Consider the following 23,699-nt stretch of genomic DNA (forward strand, 5'->3'; position numbering starts at 1 on the left):
CTCTTCCACATGGCTACTATATTTCCCTATTACTGTCCTAATTATATTATGTGACTTATATGTTCCATAGGGTTATCCATGTCTAAATTATTTGAATTATGCACAATAAGGACATACGATAACCTAAGATCAACCTCTTTAAATGCGTGGTACTCAGACACTTTACATAATTGCTACATGAGTACAGGCAGTGTCAAGAAGGAGGGAATAAATGCAGGGTAGAATGTCTGTAGCTTAATGTATAAGAAAGTTCTAGAAAGTTCTAGAATGAAAGTAAATTGACAAGATAGTGCAAATATGTACTTAACATACATTTAATATCCATTTTTAATTTATGTAAATGACACAAAAGAAAACTGTAGTCTCAATCCATAAACTAAACCAATAGATTATAATAAAATTTAAACAACATAGTATAATTATAATAAAAATCAATGACACCATTTAAAACAACAACAGATAAAGGGTTTATAAGTAATTACAGACAGAATACTTGACAAATGTGTTTTCACATGCTTCTTGAATATGACAAGCAAAGTCCCACAATGTTGTCTCTATTACTGGGAAGATCTTGCTTCAAGTGGATACCATTCTTGCATCTACCCAGGGTTATCCTAAATAGCATCTCACCAGTAGATGTTAGCCTCTTTACAGCCTCCTGGAATGTAAATAAATCAATATGCCACCAGATGAGAGGAGGACTACGGGAACAGATATTCAATATTTCTTTTGTGCCCAAGTCATTAGGCCTTGGAAGGCCAAAACCAGTATCTTTAAATATGTGTCCAGAAACTAATCAGTAACTAGCAGACATTGGAGTATGCGTTACAGGATCGCCTTCATTTTTGGTCAACAAATGGTAGCAGCATGTTGCAGTAATTCATTTTTTGGGGGCACACTTCAAGAGCAGCCCCATACAGATCACATTATGTTAGTCTAATCTGGGTGTCACGAAGATATGGATGACGGTGGCCCCCTTTCTCTCTTCTATCAGTAGGCAACGTTAATAAGGGAAGCTATCAAAAAGAACCGCAGCCCCACTTAGAAACCTGGGAGAGGGAAAAAAGGAAAAAAATAAATAATCCTATGAAATATTTTACTTTTAAGAATGAGTAAAATACTTAAGACATGACTTTTAAAAATCAAAATATATATCATGAAAATGTCTGAGGAAATGTTGGGAAATCTGAGGGAACACCGGGGGAAGGGGGGGACTAGGAAATGTTTTCTTTTTGAGTAAGAAAAAATGTGTCTTAAAAAAGCATTTCACTAATTCCAGACACATAGAGCATGAAAAACTCCAAAGACTTTAAAAAAATTCCCAGTGGAACAATTAGGGAAATTTGGGTAACTCTGAAAAAACTCTATTTTTTTTTCCTTTTGGAAAAAAGTGAAATGAAAGACAAGGTCTTATTCAGTACGAAAAATGTTATATAAGGCAGTCTACAGCATTAGAGAAAAAGAATTCTGATGCATCCTGTAGACATAGCCCCCATTTTCGAGAATATTTTGATTAAACATAAATATTAGAAGCAATTAATATACCATAAGATGTTTAATACTACATTACTAGAAAGATCAGTATTTTCAGTTTTAAGAAGTATAACTGAATATCCAAATACCTATTGTAACCATATGTGAATATTTCTATCCAAATAATATACTTTATTTTCTTAACTGCAAAATTTGTTTTCTAATTTCCATCAATTTCTTTCACTCAGGTGACAGAAATTAATATACATTAATGGTTGCCAGGGGTGTGGCTCTTCCAACTCTTTCAGAAGAACTGAATATACTTGAAATCTTACTTATAGGAAACGAAGACATTTATACCTCTCAATTCCACAGATCTGCCAAACAGTACAAATGAGTAAAAGAAGTTTAAGTTTGATAATAAATTATTACATATATTTAATTTTCCCCAAAAAACGTATGTGCTATTTTGAAAGGGGTAGGGGATTCCCATGATTTCAACATTTCTTGACATTTTTCCTCTCTAGGAAACCAGTTGAGTTCGCAACCAATCACTGTGCAACTAAGAAAAGCCCAGGCATGACAGTCATAGATGATACAGCACATGGCATTGGGCTACAGTTAGTTGCTAAGCAAAATGACCTGCCAATCAATATCATTTCCATTGACAGAATGAAAGGTCGGAAATGTGTGTAACTGGTTTTGTACCAAGGCAATGAATAATTCCAAATTCCCCTTTACTTATATGTCTAGTCGGCTGGGAGGATCGTGGAGTGTGTGAGATACTGCTGATCTATCTGCTGCTGGTAAGAAAGCTCCGGAAACCCCTCACTCCTGTGTCCCACTTGAGTGGGTTTCCCCAGTAAACTGTCCAGGGACTGAGAATACTCCGGTATGTATTCTTGTTGCTATCCTCTGCCTTATAAAAGCTGCTCTATTCGGCATTCTTCTCCTTTTAAAACAATCCTCTAAAGAAAATCTTATGTTATACCTATTATAGATACAAACTCATCCTGTGTTCAAGAAATAAACATCATTACTAAAATGTATATAATTTCGAATACTGCTTAACTGAAGAAGATTCTGAATTAGCACTTTTAGGTGACATATTTGACTTGAACATGTATGAACATGTACGCTGGGCAAGTCGCAACTGGAAAATTATATAACAGGAACACATTTATTCTTCCAGGCAAGTTCTGAGTCCACGAAAAGAGGTGAATCCTATGCAGCAGCCAAAACATGCAAGTCAAAACACAATTTAACACGAACAAAGGACCCACACAGCCAAAATTTCAGCAATGCTAAATAATATCCCACCTGTCATTATGTCAAATAGCTTGGCACGTTTCCACAGCAAGACAAAAGTGACTTTTGTTTGGTGTCAAACATGCTCTGAGCGAAAAGGAAAAAAGGTACAAAGGGGAGAACGAGTTCTCAAATAGGGAAAAGAATGATGTATAAATAACAATCATGTTTGCTACCTCTGAAAGACTACAAATTTATTTTACCAGTGCACACAGTGAATTAATTTATATTGCTGGAATTGGAATGTTACTGCTAAAATGGGTCCTATCATTTTGTAGGGTGAAATGGAATTTACAAAATACATGTCAAATGACATTAGAAACCAGTGCATCTCTTACTTAAATGCTCAGAATTGTCTGCGTTTTGAGTTCATAATTTTCACATCGTTGTTTAAGCATTTTTCTTCAAAATGTCCAGATATAACATTCAAACCCTGTAACTGTTCCTTCAAACCTGTCCTTATATAAATAAAAGAAACATTCTGGGCCACTAAAGGCCAATAAGAAAATATAAATTAAATTATATAAACAAGAAAACAAAAATTGAAATGGGCATTTGTACCAGAAAATGAGAAAACAGGTCACGTGCACCTACATCCTACAGTGCAATCCTAAACAAAGTTACACCGTTCTAAGGATGCAATTATATTTAGGACCTACTTTATTCTTATATTAGACTTTTTAACAATAATTTCAATACAGATAAAGAAGCAAAAGGAAAAGGGTTAAAGAAACAGCATAACAAGAGAGAGAGAAAAAGTAAAAGCACAAACAGATCAGACTCATTTCAGTAAACTTCTCCAGCCTTCCATACCTTGGAACATTGCTTATAAATTCAGATGATTCAGAGATCAAAAATCAGGATAAAAACAGCTATTTAAAATTGGAATTGTTTTGCCTGCATGTGATAGAAGACATAGTTATAACTGATGAAACTACCAAAAATATTAAAACATTGGAAGGAGTCAATCTAACAATGTTGTATTTTTATACTAAATATAAAATAGGCAAAATGCTTTCTGAAAAGTGCTGCATCTATAAATCACCAACAATTCAAAACAAATCAAAAGAGATGAAATAAATCCTAATGTTATTTTTTAAAAATGAAAACACCACAAATTTGCTTTTGAAAATACAGCAAACTTTTTAAATTCTTTGCTTGGAATATTTTTTCCATATATATATATATATATTTTCCCAAAGGAATGCTTCTGGAAGCGACTGAGCATAAATGCCAGAGCAAACTACTCCATTTCCTGTATGGAGTCAACTGACCCATTACATTCAGAGGCAGCCACCAAATGGTTCTTGCAACAGCTTTTACCAAGCGAGATTAGTAAGCACATAAAGTGGACTCTTGATATTGCACAAGAGGTACCGGGGCTGAATGACTCTTTGTTTCCTGCACTATCGCTACTAGCGAATGCATGTAGTGCAAAAACAATATTAGAACGTTTCAATAAGAAATGGAACACAGAATGAGATTCTCGGGAATACTTCAGATGACCAGAGACCCACGGCAAAACGCTGCAGGGAAGCGGTAAAGAGGAGAATGTGCCCTACTTTCCAGATGTCCTTGGCCAAGCTGGAAACAAACTGTTCCCTCCTTGTTTGTTTATTTATTAAGAGATTTATATACTGCCCCTCTTGGACATACTGTCTCAGGGCAGTTTACAAAATCTAAAACTCAATAAACCAGCATGTTCCATATAAAACAATGTAAAATAAATTGAAACTTTGAACCACAAATTGGACGCAATAGCATCAGCCAAGAGTACTGGATCAATGGTTTATAGCCTGCCAGGTGCTGGGTACGAGGAGGTGTCGGAAGAGGAAAGGAGGGCAGACAAGGCGGGAGGTAGGCCTAAGATTCAGATTTGGTTATCATTGGTCTCAACCATAGACTTGGCGGAAGAGCACCATCTTACAGGCCCAGCAGAACTAATCTTACAGGCCCTGCGGAACTAAGAAAGTTTGGGCAGGACCCTCCCGGAAGCTCATTTCACCAGACAGAAGCCAAGGCTTAAAAGGCATCCTTGGAGCTCTGAGAGCTGATTTGCTGGATCAGCCCATCAAGGACTCTGCCAGAGCCCCAACAATGGCTGCTAAGGTGTCCTGTCGGCACCAGCAATGAGGAAGTCCAGGAAGACTCATCTCATTTGTAATAAATAAAGTAAAATAAAATAAAATAATTTCTCCCCCTCTGTACCCACCCTTACAGCCTGACCCCAACCAAGCAAGGAGTGCTACAAATTTGCTTAAGAAACTTAAAATAGGGGGTAGATTATATTGAGTTCGTTAATATATACTTCATGTTGAATTATACAAATTATACCAAGAAATATTTTTAAAAAACTATTCAGTAGAAAATATTATTTCAAAAACCTCAAGACCCATTGTTTTCTTAAAAATTCTCCTGGTGTGGCCTTCTTCACGCGCATGCATTTGTTACCGCTATGAAAAACCAATACATAACTATGTTTTCAAATCTCCACATCTCTTAAATATACTACATTCAGGTGGGTAGCCATGTTGAACAGATGCAGCAGAACAAAGCTTGACTCCAGCAGCACCTCAAAGTTTTATTCAAGATAAAAGTTTCAGTATATTCAGCCTAAACCCAATTAGAAATCTGCTCCAACCCACAGAGATGGGTCATATCCTCCATTTCCTAATTTGCTCCAAATCATATTTCACCACCTGAATTTGCAAATTATATGTAATCCTTTGCCTCCAAACCACCTCATCACAATCTACCCCATATTATTAATGATTTATACTTGAAGTGGGCTGAACTGAGTTTGAAACAATCGTTTTGTGGTCGCATAAACATGGTTTGACAATCTGGATATTACAGCTGATTATAATTACTGAAAACCAGGAAGGAGAGGAGGGAACGAGGAGGAGGGGAACTGCTGAGGCCAGGGGGCAAGGAAGATCAGGGCTCCCCCCTCACAGAATGGCGGCTCAATAAACAGCACCCCTCCACCTCCCTTTTTAGATGAGATAATTAGGTTTTAAGTTCAGGAGGAGTTTTTCGCCGCAACTTTCTGGGTTTATAGGTTTTTATATTATTTGTATTAGTTTTTATTGGTTTTAATGAGATTTTGGATTTTATCTGATTGTAATCCACCTCGAGCCTCTGAGGGGAAGCAAGTAATAATAACAATAACAATAACAATAACAACAACAACAACAATAACGGCTTAGGACAGTATACATCATACATTCAGATTCACACATAAAACACACATATATATATATTATAACTAATATATATATATAAATAATAACATCTCGGCACCATGAGACAGCTTCCATTATAGCCTATCAGAAGACATTGTCCAGGGGAGGCCCATTTGGTGTTATTGTAAAATTGATGTTACTGGCCCCAACCAAATGCTTGGTGGAAGAGCTCTGTCTTGCTGGCCCTGCAGAAATGAGACAACTTTTATAGGGCCCTGGTCTCCTCCGGATGTTGATTCTGCCAAGTGGGGGCCAGGACAGAAAATGCAGCACATTTGCGTGCTGTGGCAAGTAAGACTCCTAAGGTCATGTATATTGGTAAAGATTCCTTTGGTGGAACAACTCATAACATTAGACCTTCTGAAGAATTTGAAACAGACATCCACTCCGGAAACTCTGTCTTTCACAAGGTTTATCAGAATAAAAAAAGAAGACATTTTATACAAGTTTCTCTGCATGAACTTGATTTCATGTTGATGTTTAGAGCCAACATAGGTTCTTGTTTGGGTTCCTAGTTGAAGCCAGTCATAGTTCCTTGGGGGCAAGGACTACTCGCTTGATGGAATTCACAGAATGCAACACTCTTTGGGGGACACGGGAAGAGAGGTGAGTCCTTAGGTATGGATCCCTTAGGACTACAGATCATCTTGAAGATAAGGACCAATACCTTGAACTTGGTCCAGAATTCGACCTGAAGCCAGCACAGCTGTAGAACGATTGAATGGATATGGACTCTCCAGGAAATACCAATGAGGACCCAAGCAGCTGTTTTCTGGACCACTTGTAGTTCCCAGATCAAGGATAAGGATAGGCTCACGTAGTGTGAGTTACAGAAGTCCAACCTGGAGGTGGCCGTCATGTGGATCACAATGGCTAGGTGCTCCAGGTTCTGATTCTTCAGCCAAATGCCCAGTAATGTTGCAGAAATTACCTGAAGATTCAGGGGAGTTTTTTCCTCCCATCTCTTCTTTATGTCCCCCTCAGACCAAATGAAGAGCCACATGTGTTGAAGAAAGGCTTCTAAGGCTGGGAGAGTTTCCTCCAATGTAAAGAATAAATCCTATTAGTTCCAACTTATCTCCACCTTAAACACTTCAGTCTGACCAAAAGGTGCTGTTTCACTAGGGCAGAGGTGGCCAAACTGTGGCTTCCAGATGTCCATGGACTACCATTTCCATGAGTCCCTGCAGTAGGGTAATGAAGCTTTGTTGTTGTTAATTGCGAAGTCGTGTCCGACCTATTGGGACCCCAAGGACAATGATCCTCCAGACCTTCCTGTCCTCTATCATTCCCTGGAGTCCATTTTAAGTTCACACCGACTGCTTCAGTGACACCATCCAGCCACCTCATTCTCTGTCATACCCTTCTTCTTTTGCCCTCAATCGCTCCCAGCATTGGGCTCTTCTCATGAGGTGGCCAAAGCATTTGAGTTTCATCTCCAGGATCTGGCCTTCTAAGGAGCAGTCTGGGCTGATCGCCTCTAAGACTGACTGGTTTGTTTAACTTTTAGTCCAAGGGACTCGCAAGAGTCTTCTCCAGCACCAGAGTTCAAAAGCCTCAATTCTTTGACGCTCGGCCTTCCTTATGGTCCAACTTTCGCAGCCATACATTGCAACTGGGAAGACCATAGCCTTGACTAGATGCACTTTTGTTGGCAGGGTGATGTCTCTGCTTTTTAGGATTCTGTCTAGATTTGCCATAGCTTTCCTCCCCAGGAGCAAACATCTTTTAATTTCTTTGCAATGAAGCTTATGCTACATAATGAAGCTTATGCTACTTAAATAGCACTTTCACTGACAGAAGCGATTTTTCCTAATTCCCCGACCATGGCCCAGTCAACACCTACTTTGTCTCTGATGCTGAACTTGGAAGCACGAAACTCCCAACATGAATCTGATAGAAAGCTTTTGAGACAGCCATGAGGATTCTGTATCATCTGAATCAGCTCATTGCACATTTTCCAAATACCTGTGACTGGGGAATAGAAACCCAATGTGGGGTACCATTTAGAACAGTGATTCTCAACCTTCCTAAAGCTGTGACCCCCTTTGGGTCACTGAGACTGCTGCTGCTGTTGCTGCCATGGCGGCGGCAGCCTCAGCAACTCAAGGGGGGGGTCGCAGCATTAGGCTGCAGTGGTGTAGCGATGTAGCAGCCATGGTGGCAGCCTCGACAACCCCTGGGGAAAGGGTCAATCAACCCCTAAAGGAGTCACGACCTCCAGGTTGAGAACCACTGGTTTAGAATATTAGAGTAGGATATGGGAGACCCAGACTCAAATTCCTATTCTGCCATGGAACCTTGCTAGGTGAGCTTGGCCCAGACAAATTATTAGACTCACCTTCCTCACAGAGCTGTAATGACAATAAAATAGAATAGATTTGAATGTCTGGATTGGCACTTTGAGAGCCAATCCACCTGACAATAAATTCTATTACCGGAACGCCAGAGATACCAGAGAACTGTACTGTAGAAGGTTTCCATTCTTATTGACACCACTGGCCTAAAGCTGAAAGGACACTCAGTTGTGGACATGAATGTATGCAAAAGAGAAGCCAAAGCTGTTTGACTCATATGACAGGAATATGGAATTTGAGAATTACAAATTAAACTTGAAAAGGCAAGAGAAGAAATGAAACACTTAAACACTGTAATCCTGGGTGTGAGTGAGCAAAATTGGAAAGAAACAGACCATTTTTTGTCAGAAAATTACAAAATGCTTTACTCAGGGAAGGCAAACAGAAGAACTGGAGTTGCTCTAATACTGAGGCAAGATGCGACACAGTTATGATGTGAAATCTCACTGAATGGTATCAGCTTTCATGGATAACCTGGCAATTAAACAAACATTGTTCAAGTTCACACCCCAGCTACAGATGCTGATGAGGAAGAAATTGAAAACTTTTATGCCACTGTCCAGGAAGACACTGATATACACCTAAACAAGTGACTAGAATGCAAAATTAGGAAGCCAAGCAGAATCAAATACTGTTGGGAGATTTGGGCAAGGAGCACAAAATAAAGCAGAAGAGCCATTCATAGAATCCTGTAAATACAACAAGTCATTCATTGCAGACACATGTCTCAGACAACCCAACAGTTGTCTGAACATCACCAGACAGCCAATATAGAAATCATCAAATATAGATGACATAATGGGAAACAGAAGACCTAGTAGCTCTGCTAAAAGAAGGCCAGGAGCCCATTGGGATATATATAGACCAGGGGTAGTCAAACTGCGGCCCTCCAGATGTCCATGGACTACAATTCCCAGGAGCCCCTGCCAGCATTTGCTGGCAGGGGCTCCTGGGAATTGTAGTACATGGACATCTGGAGGGCCGCAGTTTGACTACCCCTGATATAGACCATTCTGCACCTGGGAGGGGGTAGAACCTGCATTCTCCTCCCTTAGACCTCAAGTCTGCCTGTTAATGCAGGTGGTGATGTCACTTCTGGGGGGGGGGGGGGGCATGGCCAGCTGACTCCAGTTCTAGAAGTCCTTGTGTCATGAAATATCATTACATGACCCAAGGACTTCTGGAAAAAGGTTTTAAAAGGTTGCCTGATTATTTCTAGTTGATACAGTCATTCTATTTCATTTGCCAGTAGGCCATCAGAGAGCACTTTGGGCCTTTACCATACACTGCCAAGAGGAACAAAATGTAATAGGCTTCAAAGCCCGTTCATAAGAGCGGGCTTTGAAAGGGGGGGTGCCAGCAGCGGTGGTGGTCTGCGGGGCCGGGGAAGGCTTTCCCAGCCCCCTCCCTCCCCCGCCAGTGAACCTAAAGGGCTCCCCGGCCCTGCGGTGAGTGGTTTGGAGACCAAGTCGTATGAGGAAAGGTTGAGGGAGCTTGGTCTGTTTAGCCTGGAGAGAAGACTACTAAGAGGTGATATTATAACCATCTCCAAATATTTGAAGGGCTGTCATATAGAAGATGGAGCAGAGTTGTTTCCTGTTGCCCCAGAGGTTCGGACCAGAACCAATGGGTTGAAATTAATTCAAAAGAATTTTCGGCTTAATATCCGGTAGAAGTTCCTGACAGTTTGAGGGGTTCCTCAGTGGAACAGGCTTCCTCAGGAGGTGGTGAGTTTTCCTTCTTTGGAAGTTTATAAACAGAGGCTAGATAGTTATCTGACAGAAATGCTGATTTTATTAACTTAGGCAGATTGTGAGTGGGCTGGAAGGGATATGCCAGTGTTATGTCCCTTGTGGCATTTCCTTGCATATTCAGGGAATCACTCATTGCTGCTGTAGATGAATTTCCTCTAGGCCAGGCTGTATTCTAGAAAAAAATTGTGTGGGGGGGGGATCATTTGGGCATGAAATTTGGGTCACTGTGGGTAGGCAGGTAGTTGCAAGTTCCTGCATTGTGCAGGGGATTGGACTAGATGGCCTTGGAGGTTCCTTCCAGCTCTATGATTCTACGTCTCTAAAGACCGAAAAATATTTACTTTGGCATGCTTCAATGCCCTGCCTTCAGCCCTTCTGGAAGGCAGACACCTTATTATTCCTTATTCACAACGGGTGTGTCCCTGCCAAGTGGGAAAGGATGAGACAGTAGAGCAAGTACTATTGTACTGCTCCTACCATAATGACATTCACAAACAATATATCACACCAATGTTAGTAAACTTCCCAGGAAGATCAGAACAGTTCTACTACACCTTCCTGCTTCTCCCTGATCTTTCTTCAGAAATAATTTGCAAAGTTGCAACATTTTGGAGGACAGGAAGTATACATAAGCAACTGGTTAAGTCCTTAAACAAGGCTGGCGTAAATGACACCTTCAAATCTGTCTGTTGGTTTTAGTATTGTATGTGGTGAGGTTTTAAAGCTGATTTTATAAAGAAATAAACTGAACAGAACTGGAGTAATAGGCATACTCTCTCTAGCTCCCAAGAACAGCTGAGTGGCACCATTCTGTACCAATTGAAATTTCCAAGTTAATTTTGAGAGGAGACCAATGGATAGTGCGTTGCAGCAGTCTAGTCTCTATGTTATTGTAGCTTGAAGCCAGACTTTTTTGGAGCTGCATTAACTTGCTTAACTAGTAACAATGCTGGGCCCAGGATAATCCCAAGTCTTTTAACCGAGTCAGCTGTAGACCATCTAAAGAGGGGAGCAGAACATCCTTCAAGGTCTCAGGGTTCCCAGCCAGCATTACCTCTGTCTTTTCAGGGTTTCATGTTCACTCTTAGCCAGTTTACCACAGCAGCAAGGCATTTATTCAGGACTTCTACCATTTCACCAGGACATTGGGACAGGAATATACAGAGCTGAGTATTATTCATATATCAATAATTCATATATCAACCATACAGCTACAAACGATTTGTTCCAAGGTCTTTACAGACGGATTGAAAAATCAGGGGGGATAGAATGGCACCCTGTGCAAGTTCACAAGGTGGGCTCCATATTGATGACAATGGTCTCCAAAAGCAACCCTTTGAGTCCAGTCTGAGAGGAATGGCTTCAACTGGTTCAGGAAGCATTCCAATACTTCTGTCTTTGGGTGCCTCAATGAGATGGTACGATCTACTACTTCAAAGGCTGAAGATGTCCATTAAGAGCAACAAGGAGGCTTGGTCTTTGTTTACTCTCAGACGGAAGTCATCAACTAAAGCTAGCAGAGCTGTCTCTTTCCCATAACTTGGCCTAAAGCCAGTCTGAAAGGCGTCTGGAGCAGATGAGTTATCCAAGAAAAACTGGAGTTGGTCTGCTACTGCTCTCTCAATCACTCTGCCAAGAAAGGGTAGTTTAGGGACAGCGCAATAATTAGTCACGTTTTCTCTGTAGGGATGTAGCTTTCAGTGGCTGAATTAGCGACTTGATTTATAATAAACAAGTGAGAACTTGCAAAGACTTGTGGGAGACATCTCATTTCCCTTCCTCCATATTTCCTCTTTTCCTTTCCCGAAACCCCTCCATATCCTCTCCCATTTTCCTGCTTCCCTCTTCCCATCCAACATTTATCTGCCCCCTCTCTTCAGCTATCCCTCTCCCCTCCCCCCACACCTAGGAAAAGTATGGCCCAGTTATGTGGTGCTGGCCCACTTACAATGGTAGGGAAGCCTCAAGGACTTATGGGAGGTCCATTACTTGTCCCCATATCTCCCTCCCTGTTCTATTTCTTCTTTCCCTCTTCCTCTTTCCTTGCCTCTTTTTCTCACAATCAACCATTCACCAACCTACCTTTTTTCTGCCTCTCATTTTCATCAACATTTCTTATTTTACTTCATTTGTACCCCACCTTTCCCCACAGTGGCAACCAAGCAGCTTTCATTATTCTCCTCCTTTAATTTTTGTTCACCTGCTCTTGAATACCAAGAGCCAGGCCTACTTGAGCCATACAAGTCAGGCTGCATCAGGTCACCTAGTGGTTGCTCTGATGAGTCCTTCCTCAAAGGCCAAAACAAACCTGGAAAAGACCCTATCCCCACTTTTACTCGCAAAAAAACTAAGCCTGGAATGCTGTGGTAGCCTAGCGATGACCACTGAGAGAATCTGCTTCTTAAAGTTACAAATGTGTCCTTTATCATTGGGGGGGGGGGGTTGCCCCCTTTTTGTTTTCGGTGGTTAGGGTTAATACAGCATTGTAGTAAGTAATCCTGGTGTGCCCGTGTTACATCTGACATTAGGATCAGAGCATATCCTTAATATTTAATCAATAAAAACCTTGACAAATTTATCACTACAAATGGATGTTTCCTACGCTAACATGCATCTTCATTTTTGCTATATAGTTCTCAGAGAAACTTTCAGTTTTCCCTCCTGTAAGAGGCTTGTTCCTGTTGTTAGGTACGATGTCGTGTCCGACCCATCGCAACCCCATGGACATTGATCCTCCAGGCCTTCCTGTCCTCTACCATTCCTCGAAGTCCATTTAAGTTTGCACTGACTGCTTCAGTGACTCCATCCAGCCACTTCATTCTCTGTCGTTCCCTTCTTCTTTTGCCCTCGATCGCTCCCAGCATTAGGCTCTTCTCCAGGGAGTCCTTCCTTCTCATGAGGTGGCCAAAGTATTTGAGTTTCATCTTCAGGATCTAGCCCTCTAAGGAGAAGTCAGGGCTGATCTCCTCTAGGACTGACCGGTTTGTTCGCCTCACAGTCCAAGGGACTCGCAAGAGTCTTCTCCAGTACCAGAGTTCAAAAGCCTCAATTCTTTGACGCTCGGCCTTCCTTATGGTCCAACTTTCGCAGCCATACATTGCAACTGGGAAGACCATAGCCTTGACTACACGCACTTCTGTTGTCAGAGTGTTGTCTCTGCTTTTTAGGATGCTGTCTAGATTTGCCATAGCTTTCCTCCCCAGGAGCAAGCGTCTTTTTATTTCTTTGCTGCAGTCCCCATCTGCAGTGATCTTGGAGCCCAGGAAAATAAAATCTGTCACTACCTTCATTTCTTCCCCATCTATTTGCCAGGAATTGAGATGACCAGATGCCTTGTTCTCTGCAAGAGGTTACTTGTTACCAAATCTGTGGGTATATACATCACAGCACTTCGAGGGAGAGGTGAAGAAGTCAACCACAAGGACAAGAAAACTTCAAGTCAAAAGAACAAGGGAGAATATGCAACAACTGAAAAGCAATGAGAGCTCTACATACTCCTTTCATGATGATTAGGTGCACACAGATTTAAAAGTTGTATATGTCTGTCTATAGCAGCCTTTCAAAACTTTTCACCCTTGAGAAACTCCGGAAACTTTCTTCAGGCTTCGAGAAACCCCAGAAATGGAGTGATCATGCAGGATATAGTTGAGAAGCATAGCTTTGCACATGCTCAGCTGGAGCCCCTCCCTTTCCTACCCCTTCCAGGCCCATCATTGACCATTTTTGGGGGGTGGAGGGTCAACATAACCATATATGGTCATAATATCCAATAGCTGTTTAACAAGTTTTTTTAAAAGATAATAAAAATTCAGAAAACCCTTCCAGGGCCCGCAAGAAACCCCAGAGTTTCACGAACCCTGGTTGAGAAAGCCTGGTCTACAGCATACCCACTTTTTCTTTTAAAAGATTTCACCCATTCAGAAAAAGATCCCACCCCCCAATTTCTTTCCAAATTTTTCTGGCCTTTTTCTGAGTCTTCACATCTCTGACACTACACTAAGTTACAATATATAAACATCTTGCACGCCATAGTAGAAAAATAACTTTTTACATTACTAATTTGTGCAGATAGATTATTAAAATGATCAGCAAACACTTCAGCATTTGCTTCCAGACAAACAAATTCCCAAAGCATTTGTAACACTAGCTGTAAATAGTTTGTGCTCAGCTTCTATGATTTGACGTGATTTCTGAAACCCCAGTTTTGTTTGGCATGCAGTCTTTCAATCACATTTGAAAAAGAAACAGAGAACATGAAAACCAGCACTTTTAACAATACTGTTAAAGATTTTGTAGCTTAGTCTTCACACCTGCATTTCCTCCTCAATTAAACCATTTAAACATCCTGGATTTTTTTTTTACAAGAAATCTCATATCACCAGAAGCCATCACACCTATTATATCACTACTGATCTGACACTGAAAGACAGACCCCCTAAAAACTCATAAGCTGTAATTTTCAATTCTTTAACAGGAGGAATGAAATGGTTAGATGGAATGTGAATTTAAAAAAGTAGTTTTTCACATTTTGTAAAATGGGGAGGGGAATAAATCGAGGAATTACATAATAGCGTATATAAAACACCACTGTACTGTTTGAAGGTGATTATATAGCATGGAAAATTAAGTATTGTATTCAGACTAATTAATTTCTGTATGCAAACTGATGGTATTAACAAGATTTTTTTTAAAGCAGCCAGCCACAGGCCTGTAAATTGGAATAACTGGCTTTCAAACTTTATAATCACTTTTTTCCTGTGCACTGTGTTTGTTAAAGATCAGCTGATAGCAAAAGTACATACGATTGGGAGGAAATATTTGTGTGTATGTCATTCACACCCAGTGCTATAATACCTTTACTATGCTTACCTTTATCAACCACAATTTCATTAGTAAGTTACAGGAGCAGGTAGCAGAGAAAACGTATACTTTCTGAACATTACAATACATTGGTGCTAAAGGAGCGTATAGTATGAAATCAGTTTTTATTAAAATTCGCACAGGGGTAGGAGACTGAATGATGCTATGTAAAAAAAGAAAAATTTCCAATAAAGGTTTTCAAGATATTGGCAAAGCAGTATCACTGTACAATTATGAATCTTGAGAATTTAATTACTACTGAACATTTAGAAATTGCCTAAAATGTTCATGTCAGGTGAAATTAATGACTTGGGATTTATTTCCACGTGTTCTGAATGCACATCTATGCATATATGAACACGATTGTGTCAAGATCAGACATCTGTTTAATTTCAGTAGGAACATTAATCATATGAAATTACGTCTGGATCATGACCACTAAAGCTATATGAATAAATCCAAATTTAGTACACACATGGTAAAATAAATTCAGCATCACTCATTTAGCCAGATATGTACAAGTAGAACAAAGTATAAAACGTTTATACTTTTTACAGTTTAAGGAATGGTAAACATTTCTTAATTAAATTACAGCAAAACATATTATAATGAATTTTCAGTAGTTCGATATTGATTTGAAAAAAGGTGTGTGTCGGGGAGAGGGATTACCAATGGCCTAAACTGCTACACCGCACTTCATTTCAAGAGACTCCATTAGAGATGCTCTCGTCTTGCATAAAAAAGTGACATGCTTCTCTTAAACATTAACGAGGAGGCCATTTTCAAATACAGCACGAGTTGTACACATCTTTAATGTACCACTTTCACCGCAACTATAACAACTATATGATGGATGAGAGAAACTTGAAAACGCCATTCAAGAAAGAAAGACCCTAATCCCTGGTCCGAGATCACTGCTCTTAAGGAATCCCAACCCGTTCTGAGAACTGACATTTCCTTTTTTTGAGTAGCTTATCTTTAAAAAGGCATGCAGGCTCAGCCCCCCACAGTACCCCAAGGCAGAAGTTAAGCCGCTCCAAACATGCGGACACTTTCTCTTTCTCCCTTGTCTATTTATTTTGATGTGTATATTATCTGAGCTGACTTCAATCGCATTGCCCAAGTTCATGTCATACCTTGAAAGATTAGGCTTTCCACCTGGAACTATTCATGAATGTATAGCACTGCATAACCTTCACCGTCTCCTATTCTCCTGCCTTTTCAATAGTAGCATTCTTTCTCATTTAATAGATCGCTACAACTTTTACAAGCCTGCGGTTGGTAGAAGTCTACTTGCAGTGTCTGTCATGCGTCTTTCATTACAGTTTCCAAATTTAATGGTTCCATTGTTGTCGGCAATGCTCTGCTGCCATCTATTTGACAGAAAGAAAACAACGTTCGTAATGCTACTTACCGGGATATATGTTCTCCGCCAAACCACTTGCTAAAAGAGCAAAAAAACGTGAAAGGGCATTTGCTGCAACCCCAGGTCTAAACATCTGTATGAGCAGATGCCTGCCATACCAGAGAAACATCTGTCTGAGGGCAGTGCCCGCATCCTTGCACTTACCAGCGGAGAAGGCTGGTGGAAGAAACGGGTGGCGAAACTCCAAGGAGAGGGAAGGTGGTCATTTACACAGTTCATTTATTTACATTTAAAACAGCTAAGATCTTATTCTATCTCAGGGGTAATCAAACTGCGGCCCTCCAGATATCCATGGACTACAATTCCCAGGAGCCCCTGCCAGCGAATGCTCCTGGGAATTGTAGTCCATGGACATCTGGAGGGCCACAGTTTGACTACCCCTGTTCTATCTCATCTATGCAGCTATATATACAGTTGCCTATAATATACAAGGGTAAGTATTGGTACTAGGGTTTGAATCTACACGTGCACAGGTTTATTCCAAACAAAACATGTTTGAACGTGCCTCTGCCTCTGGATGGCTGAAGAAAAGCTGGTTCAATAATACACTTGACTCAGTCTCATTAAGATGCCTTAAAAAAAAAACCCTGAAAGCTGAATTTGTAAGAAAAAGGCCAGGCAAGTTGCACAGAGGAATTATTTTTATGACAAGGCATCTGCTTATTCTTCTCGTATTCCATCTACCCTATAAGCCCTGAGCTTGCCCCTTTAGGCTTCTTTTTGTTCTGCCAACTCAAAGAACAGTTAAAAGGATTTGAGCCTCTCAAGGATGCCCAAACAGTCGTTTTTATGTGGTCTAAATCAAAGAGCACAGAATTTTTCAGGAAAGCGGGCTTTCTCAACCAGGGTTTTGTGAAACCCTGGGGTTTCTTGAGAGCCCTCGAAGGGCTTCCCAAATGGGTGAGAGATCCTTTTTAATTTTTTCTAATTTGTTAAATATTTTTTGGTTGATGTGACCATATCTGGTCATGTTGATCTCTCCCCCCACACCAAATGGCCAATAATGAGCATGGAGGGGATGGGAAGAGGAGAGACCCCAAGTGGGTATCCACACAGCTCTGCTTCCCGACCATATTCTGCCCAATTGCACCATGTCTGGGGTTTCTTGAAGCCTGGAGAATGTTTCAGGGGTTTCTCAATGGTAAAAATGTTGAGAAAGGCTGGGTTAGACAGATGGAAACACCACATTCATAAGTATATAGACCTAGACGGAGTATATGTCAAGAAACAGTAGCTTCACACTTCGATATTCGTGTTTAATGAAAGTTTCTATGATTTTGTAGCAATACTTTTAAATTTACCCTCATTTAATTATGTAAACTTGTTATGCAAGAGTATAGCTGGGTTCAGAATATCTGCTCATGCAAAGTTACAGTCTCTGGGGTCAGTACATTGTTCCAATTATAAAGAGTACACAAAATAATCACCACAGAATTTTAAAAACGTACTATTTAAATGAATATTTTAAAAACAAGAATATAAATAACCAGCCAGATAATATAGCCAATATAGTAATATTGGCTGTCCATTTTAACTTTGTAAAAGTTGTTTCTAGGATACAATAAAACTACTTTAAGATTTAAATATCAATTTCAATCAACTTATTTTCCCCATGAAATTTAATTTGCCTGATATTGCTCCCTGTTTTCTATATGTGTCTATGCTTTAAAAAGGTAACTACTTCAGTATAAGGAACTTATAATGCCTTACTAAAATCATGTCTGATTTATAGGTTTAGTCAAGGCTAGACAACACTTCTAGTTATAGCAAGTGCTCAGATTTTACACAATATAAACAGCTACACTTTTGTGTGGTCTACTAATTTTAAGAGACATTCCAAACATTATTAGCTGCTATCAAGGTTACAGCTCCTCTTAAATCTAATAAAACAATCTGTTTGGACAAGGATCGCTGGCCTTTTGTAGACTGTTCGCTCTCACACACATAAAATGTTTACATGTTATAAAGGAATTGCATGCAACAAAAGCTACAAAGCCCCATTTTTAAATGACACATTTGTGCTATTAACAGTGACCTCTGGAGACGTCACTGTGGCCTCTATTGTATGAGTTCTATCTAGCAAAAATTCAATACAGTGATGTTGACTTAAAACGACATGGAAGGTTCTCAGCATCTAAAACAGAAGTGTCATTAAAACATTATTGAATTTACCTCAATCAGTAAGTTACAGGCTACACCTAATACAAGAAATGGAAACAATTTTACTTAACTCATTCTGCAGTTAACTCTATACTGCACATTGAAAAACAGAGTAAAAAGTAAACATCAAATTGTATGTTCTAGATGTTAAAATTATTTAAACTATATCTTAATTTTTAATGCCTGTTTTAACTGCGTGTTTTACTTAATTTTAAGAAAAAATAAAATTAATCTCCTTTCTTCTTCTGCCTCTTCAGCCATGCTTCCCAACCGTATTCTGCATGATGGTGCCACTTCTGGGGTTTCTCAAAGCCTGAAGAATGTTCCAAGGGTTTCTCAAAAGTAATGAAGTTGAGTAAGGACACTTTATGGCATTTCAACTCACCCTTCTCCTTACAAAGATTTCAAGGTAGGTTACGACGTTAGTTTTAAAAAGTTTAAAAATACAAACAAGGTCGATTCTAGAATGAATAATTAAAATGTTCACACAATATCAACTGAAAAAAATGACCTAACCATAGACTCCTTGTGATCAGCCAACTTTCAGCTTTCAAGTAAATAGTCGCCAGAAAGGCTTTTCTAAATTTGGCTTGACATTGTGCGGGACCTTTCTGGTATACTCAGGAAAGTCAGTCTATAAAACTGGGAGGTATTGCTGAAAAAATGCTGGCACAGATAGAAATTGTCCTAACCTTCCTACAAGGCTACTTTGGAACATTATATATGGCACATTTCTTCTTTGTTTATTATTATTTCTGACCTCCTGTCATTTCTCTTAATAACTGATATGAATTACAGCTCTGTTTATAACCAAGATGATCTTTGCCTACGTTTCCTGAATGTCTAGAGATATGTTCTAAGAATTTTTTAAAAAGGAAACGAGGACAACTTCCTATTACTATACTTTCCTTACCTTCAATATAGTGCACACATAATTTACCTTCAGAAAACCATTGCCATTAATTAGCTTATAAAATATAAGGGAAAGGATAGCTCCCAGAAGGCATCATAGCATACTTTTACAAGGGTAAAACAGATTCAAGTGGGTAGCCATACTTGTCTGAGTAGCACAACAAAATTTGAGTCCAATAGCACCTTTACGACCAACAAAGATTTATTCAAGGCGTGAGCTTACAAGTGCATGCACTTTTCCTCAGACAATAGAACAAGGATCATAAGAGTACAGATATAAGGCGGACGTAAATTAGTAGTAGATTAGAAGCAAATTGTAAGCAACTAGTCTATTTTAATGGTTTCTTTTCACAACTGGGAAAGTGTCTGCCATTAATTACTATTCTTGACATTTTTATTTCTCCAGTGATTTTGTGAACTACAACTGAACCCATAGGACCAATTAGCTTTTTCTAGCAAAGGATTATCATACAGCATAATTTGGATGTTATGACACAGTTTACTAAACTCCCACAATAAGAAGTTCTGTTCAGGGATATTCTGTCTCAAGATCCGCAGAGGTCCCCAAATCTTATCACCGGAGACCGGTCAATGCTTGACAATTTTATGGGGGGGGGGGTAGTCTTTTGCTGAGGAATGCCGCCTGAGCCCCTGCTCCACTTGCTTTCCCACTGGCGCCCCTGACTTCCTGCTGCCCGCTGGGGGGGCACTGCCAGCAGCAGCTGTGCAGTGCCATGCCGAGGAGGAGCCCCAGCCATGGCGATTGACAGAGAGCAGCAAAGGTGAGCTGGCGGCAGAGTGGCAGGGCAGCCCCCAAGGCAGCAACCGGGGAGGAGGATGAGGAGGAGCCACGGCCCGATACCGACTGATCTACGACCGATACCGGTCTCCGACCGGGGATTGGGGACAGCTGCGTTAGGGTATCCCATTGGATCAGCAAATACATGGGGATAAATATCCATTGATCATCATCAGTGAAAGAGCAGTTAATTTAAATAAAACAGTTTGGGCAAGACGAGGCCTGGATATCAGCTGGGTTTATTTGAATTATTAACTCCAAAATTAAACAGCATAGGTCTGCTTTGAGACAATCACTGTGGTGGTTAGAATAACAAAGAAATAGTATCCTTCTAGGTGTATCTGACCTCCATACCATGTTTCTTGGAATAGAATAGTATCGACGTTACTCAAAACGGTCATAAAATCAAGACAGCTCACCTATTCCACCTATTATGAAGGGAGCATGCAATCCTAAGGCTTGTTAAATAATATCAAATCATGCCAGAGCATTACATTTAAACCAACCTACCTGCCCCCCCTACAATGCAACTTATTTTAGTTTACTAAAATTTAGTCTGCAAAATAAAGTAAATCAAAGCAAACATATAATGCATTGACACTATTGTAATGACATGGTTGGCAAACTAAACCAACAGTACAGCCACATGCTTCCTCACCCATGCACAGTCATCACCAAAAAGAGACTGGAAGTTTGCAAAAATATGATCTGATCCACAAGGCCTGTAGCATCTTTTTAGATTTCCAGTAAAACCAGTAATGTATGCTGAAGACCACACCGACACTAGTTTGTATCAGCCTAGTCAGAAAACAAGGTTTTGAAAGGACATTCAAGCACAGAAACTATGTGACCATAAAAGTTGCTGCCTATCCAGATAGACCAGAGAAAGAAAACAGAGAGAGCAAATGGAATATAATCCCTGAAAGAAAACAACAAGGTTGCAAGAAATGACATGAAGCAGCATAACTCCTACTAGGGAATGAAAATGTCAACAATCAATGATGCACTCGAAAAAATTGTATTTAAAGTAAATGGAGTTTTGCTGAAAAATATAAAAAAATTTTAAGAAACCAAAATTCAGTTAAATGCTAAATAGGTGTGTACTCAAGAAAAATATTAAAAGAACAATGGGTTGGATCCAGTCAGTTTTTTCAGGCAATTTCATTCAATTCCCCTCTTTACTAGGGATGGACATCAGGCAGTTCACAACCTTAAATCCATGATGAATCTGGCTAGTTCAAGTCTGAACGAAGTACGTCCCCTGAACATTTCCCAGGTCTTTTTTCTGGTTAAGTTCAGGGTTCATGCCATTTAAACCCTCTCTTTCATTACCTCTCTTCCTAATGGAGGGAAGCAAACTGGAGGTTTTAAATGGCTGGCAGCCATTCTGACCTCACAGCTAACAAGTGCACATAAACCACTGTAAGGCAAAAATGGCTACAACCCATTTCAGGGATCAGTTTTTCTAGTGATTTTGCTTGCAGCCATTTCAGCTGAGGCTGAAATGGCTGGCAGCCATTTCAGTGCTCTGTTTCACCTCCCAATGCTTTTAAGCAGAAGGATGCAAAACGGACCAGCCCAAACCCAGCCAGTTTTTTGGGGGGCTTCTGGGTAGTTTGGGTTTGGGGTTTTAGTTCAGGAACACTCCAAACCCTGCAGCAAACCAGAATTTTCCAGTTCGTACCCATCCTTACTCCTTACTAAAGCTCCCATTTCAAAAGGCTTTTGTGAAGATAAGTCTTATGATCCCAGCATAATATTTTTGGTAGTCAAAGGGGCTCCATCCTCCTCTTTCACCAGTGGAAAATGTGCTTGGATCCAACCTGCTGTTCATTTCCAGTTGTCACCAGCTATTCAAAGCTGCCCCAAATAGAGTTACATAATTTCTTATATTTTAATAGTATTCAAAAAATAAAATAAAATGAAAGGATAACATTAGTACCAACTGATTAGATATAGATGTACAAATAATAGATGTTTAAAAGAGTTACAAAAAAAGGATTTTGAATAAATAATACCTTGCATATAGTCATCTATATCAGTGGTCCCCAACCTTTTTATCACCGGGGACCACTCAACGCTTGACAATTTTACTGAGGCCCACTGCCCTAACGCTCTCTGACTCTGGTCGCTATGGAAATATTTAAACATCCCTTCAAAATAAGATACAGACACGCCACAACAATGAACATAAGGAACATTTTATTCTCATGGAAATTTTAACTCATGACAATGACAAATCAATGGGAACCCTGAGCTTGTTTCTCTGCAACGAGGTAGTCCCATGTGCGCCTGCCGGATCGTGGATGAAGTAAAGGGCCGGGGGGGGGGGGGGAGGCGTCCTTCGCGGCCCACCTCCAGTTAGTCAACGGACCACATGTGGTCCGCAGCCCACAGGTTGGGGATCGCTAATCTATATAACAGGAATGTCTAAAATTCAAAAAATCCATCGATTCAACCCACTACATTCATTTTTGAGTAAAAGGTAAAGGTATTCCCTGTGCAAGCACCGAGTGATGTCTGACCCTTGGGGTGACGCCCTCTAGCGTTTTCATGGCAGACTCAATACGGGGTGGTTTGCCAGTGCCTTCCCCAGTCATTACCGTTTACCCCCCAGCAAGCTGGGTACTCATTTTACCGACCTTGGAAGGATGGAAGGCTGAGTCAACCTTGAGGCGGCTGCTGGGATTCAACTCCCAGCCTCATGGGCAAAGCTTTCAGACAGCTGCCTTACCACTCTGCGCCACAAAAGGCTCATTTTTGAGTAACAGAATGAAAAGAGGGTGGGGAAAAGTTGGAACAAAATACATAAACTGCATTTCCCACCTACCCCAAGTCTGCACACCTTTGTGGCCCCCCATAGAAAACATAGTTCATGACTGTTACTCACTTTGACGTGGCTTTGAGCTCCAAGGTTGTAAATTTCTGTAGGTTTAACTTCATTAATTATCTTCACCAGACAAGTACTATCTGTGAGATCGCCATAATGTAGCTTCATGTCTTCAGACAAAGAACACCAAGTTAGAATCATGAAGATTTGAATCTTCCATGCAATATTATGTGTAATTAAGGTGACCAGATTTTAACATTGGTAAAGCTGGACACCATTGACCGGGGGGGGGGGGGGGTTTCTTGATTAAAAAATTGGTCTATATGGAGCAACACAATTTTTCATAGAATGCAAAAATAGTATTGTAATATATATTTTTTAAATTTCAACATAAGTAGAATTTGCCAGGTTACCCCAGATGTCCCTCCAAAAGTGGGACAATCTGGTCACCTTATGTTTAATTGAAATGTGGTTCCCCATGAGCTGAAAACGTTAATTTAAAATATGAAGCCATGCATAGTGTTCCAAGGTGTTCTTCTGCCACCAGGTCACTACACTCATTCCTCACTCTTAGC

The 23,699-nt window shown here is 40.2% G+C and overlaps 1 protein-coding gene across 2 annotated transcripts in view; it reads right to left on the bottom strand.

Annotated features, from left to right (window-relative positions):
• The window catches only part of GMDS (GDP-mannose 4,6-dehydratase), a 369,384-nt gene that overhangs the window by 311,836 nt on the left and 33,849 nt on the right, over positions 1-23,699 (bottom strand). For both annotated transcript variants that reach the window (XM_077353300.1, XM_077353299.1), the window contains exon 4: positions 23,185-23,294. In XM_077353300.1, coding sequence (XP_077209415.1) covers positions 23,185-23,294 — 110 coding nt within the window. The remainder of the gene's footprint in view (positions 1-23,184; positions 23,295-23,699) is intronic.

This window comes from Paroedura picta, chromosome 9 (genome assembly GCF_049243985.1).
Source record: "Paroedura picta isolate Pp20150507F chromosome 9, Ppicta_v3.0, whole genome shotgun sequence".
Lineage (NCBI taxonomy): Eukaryota > Metazoa > Chordata > Lepidosauria > Squamata > Gekkonidae > Paroedura > Paroedura picta.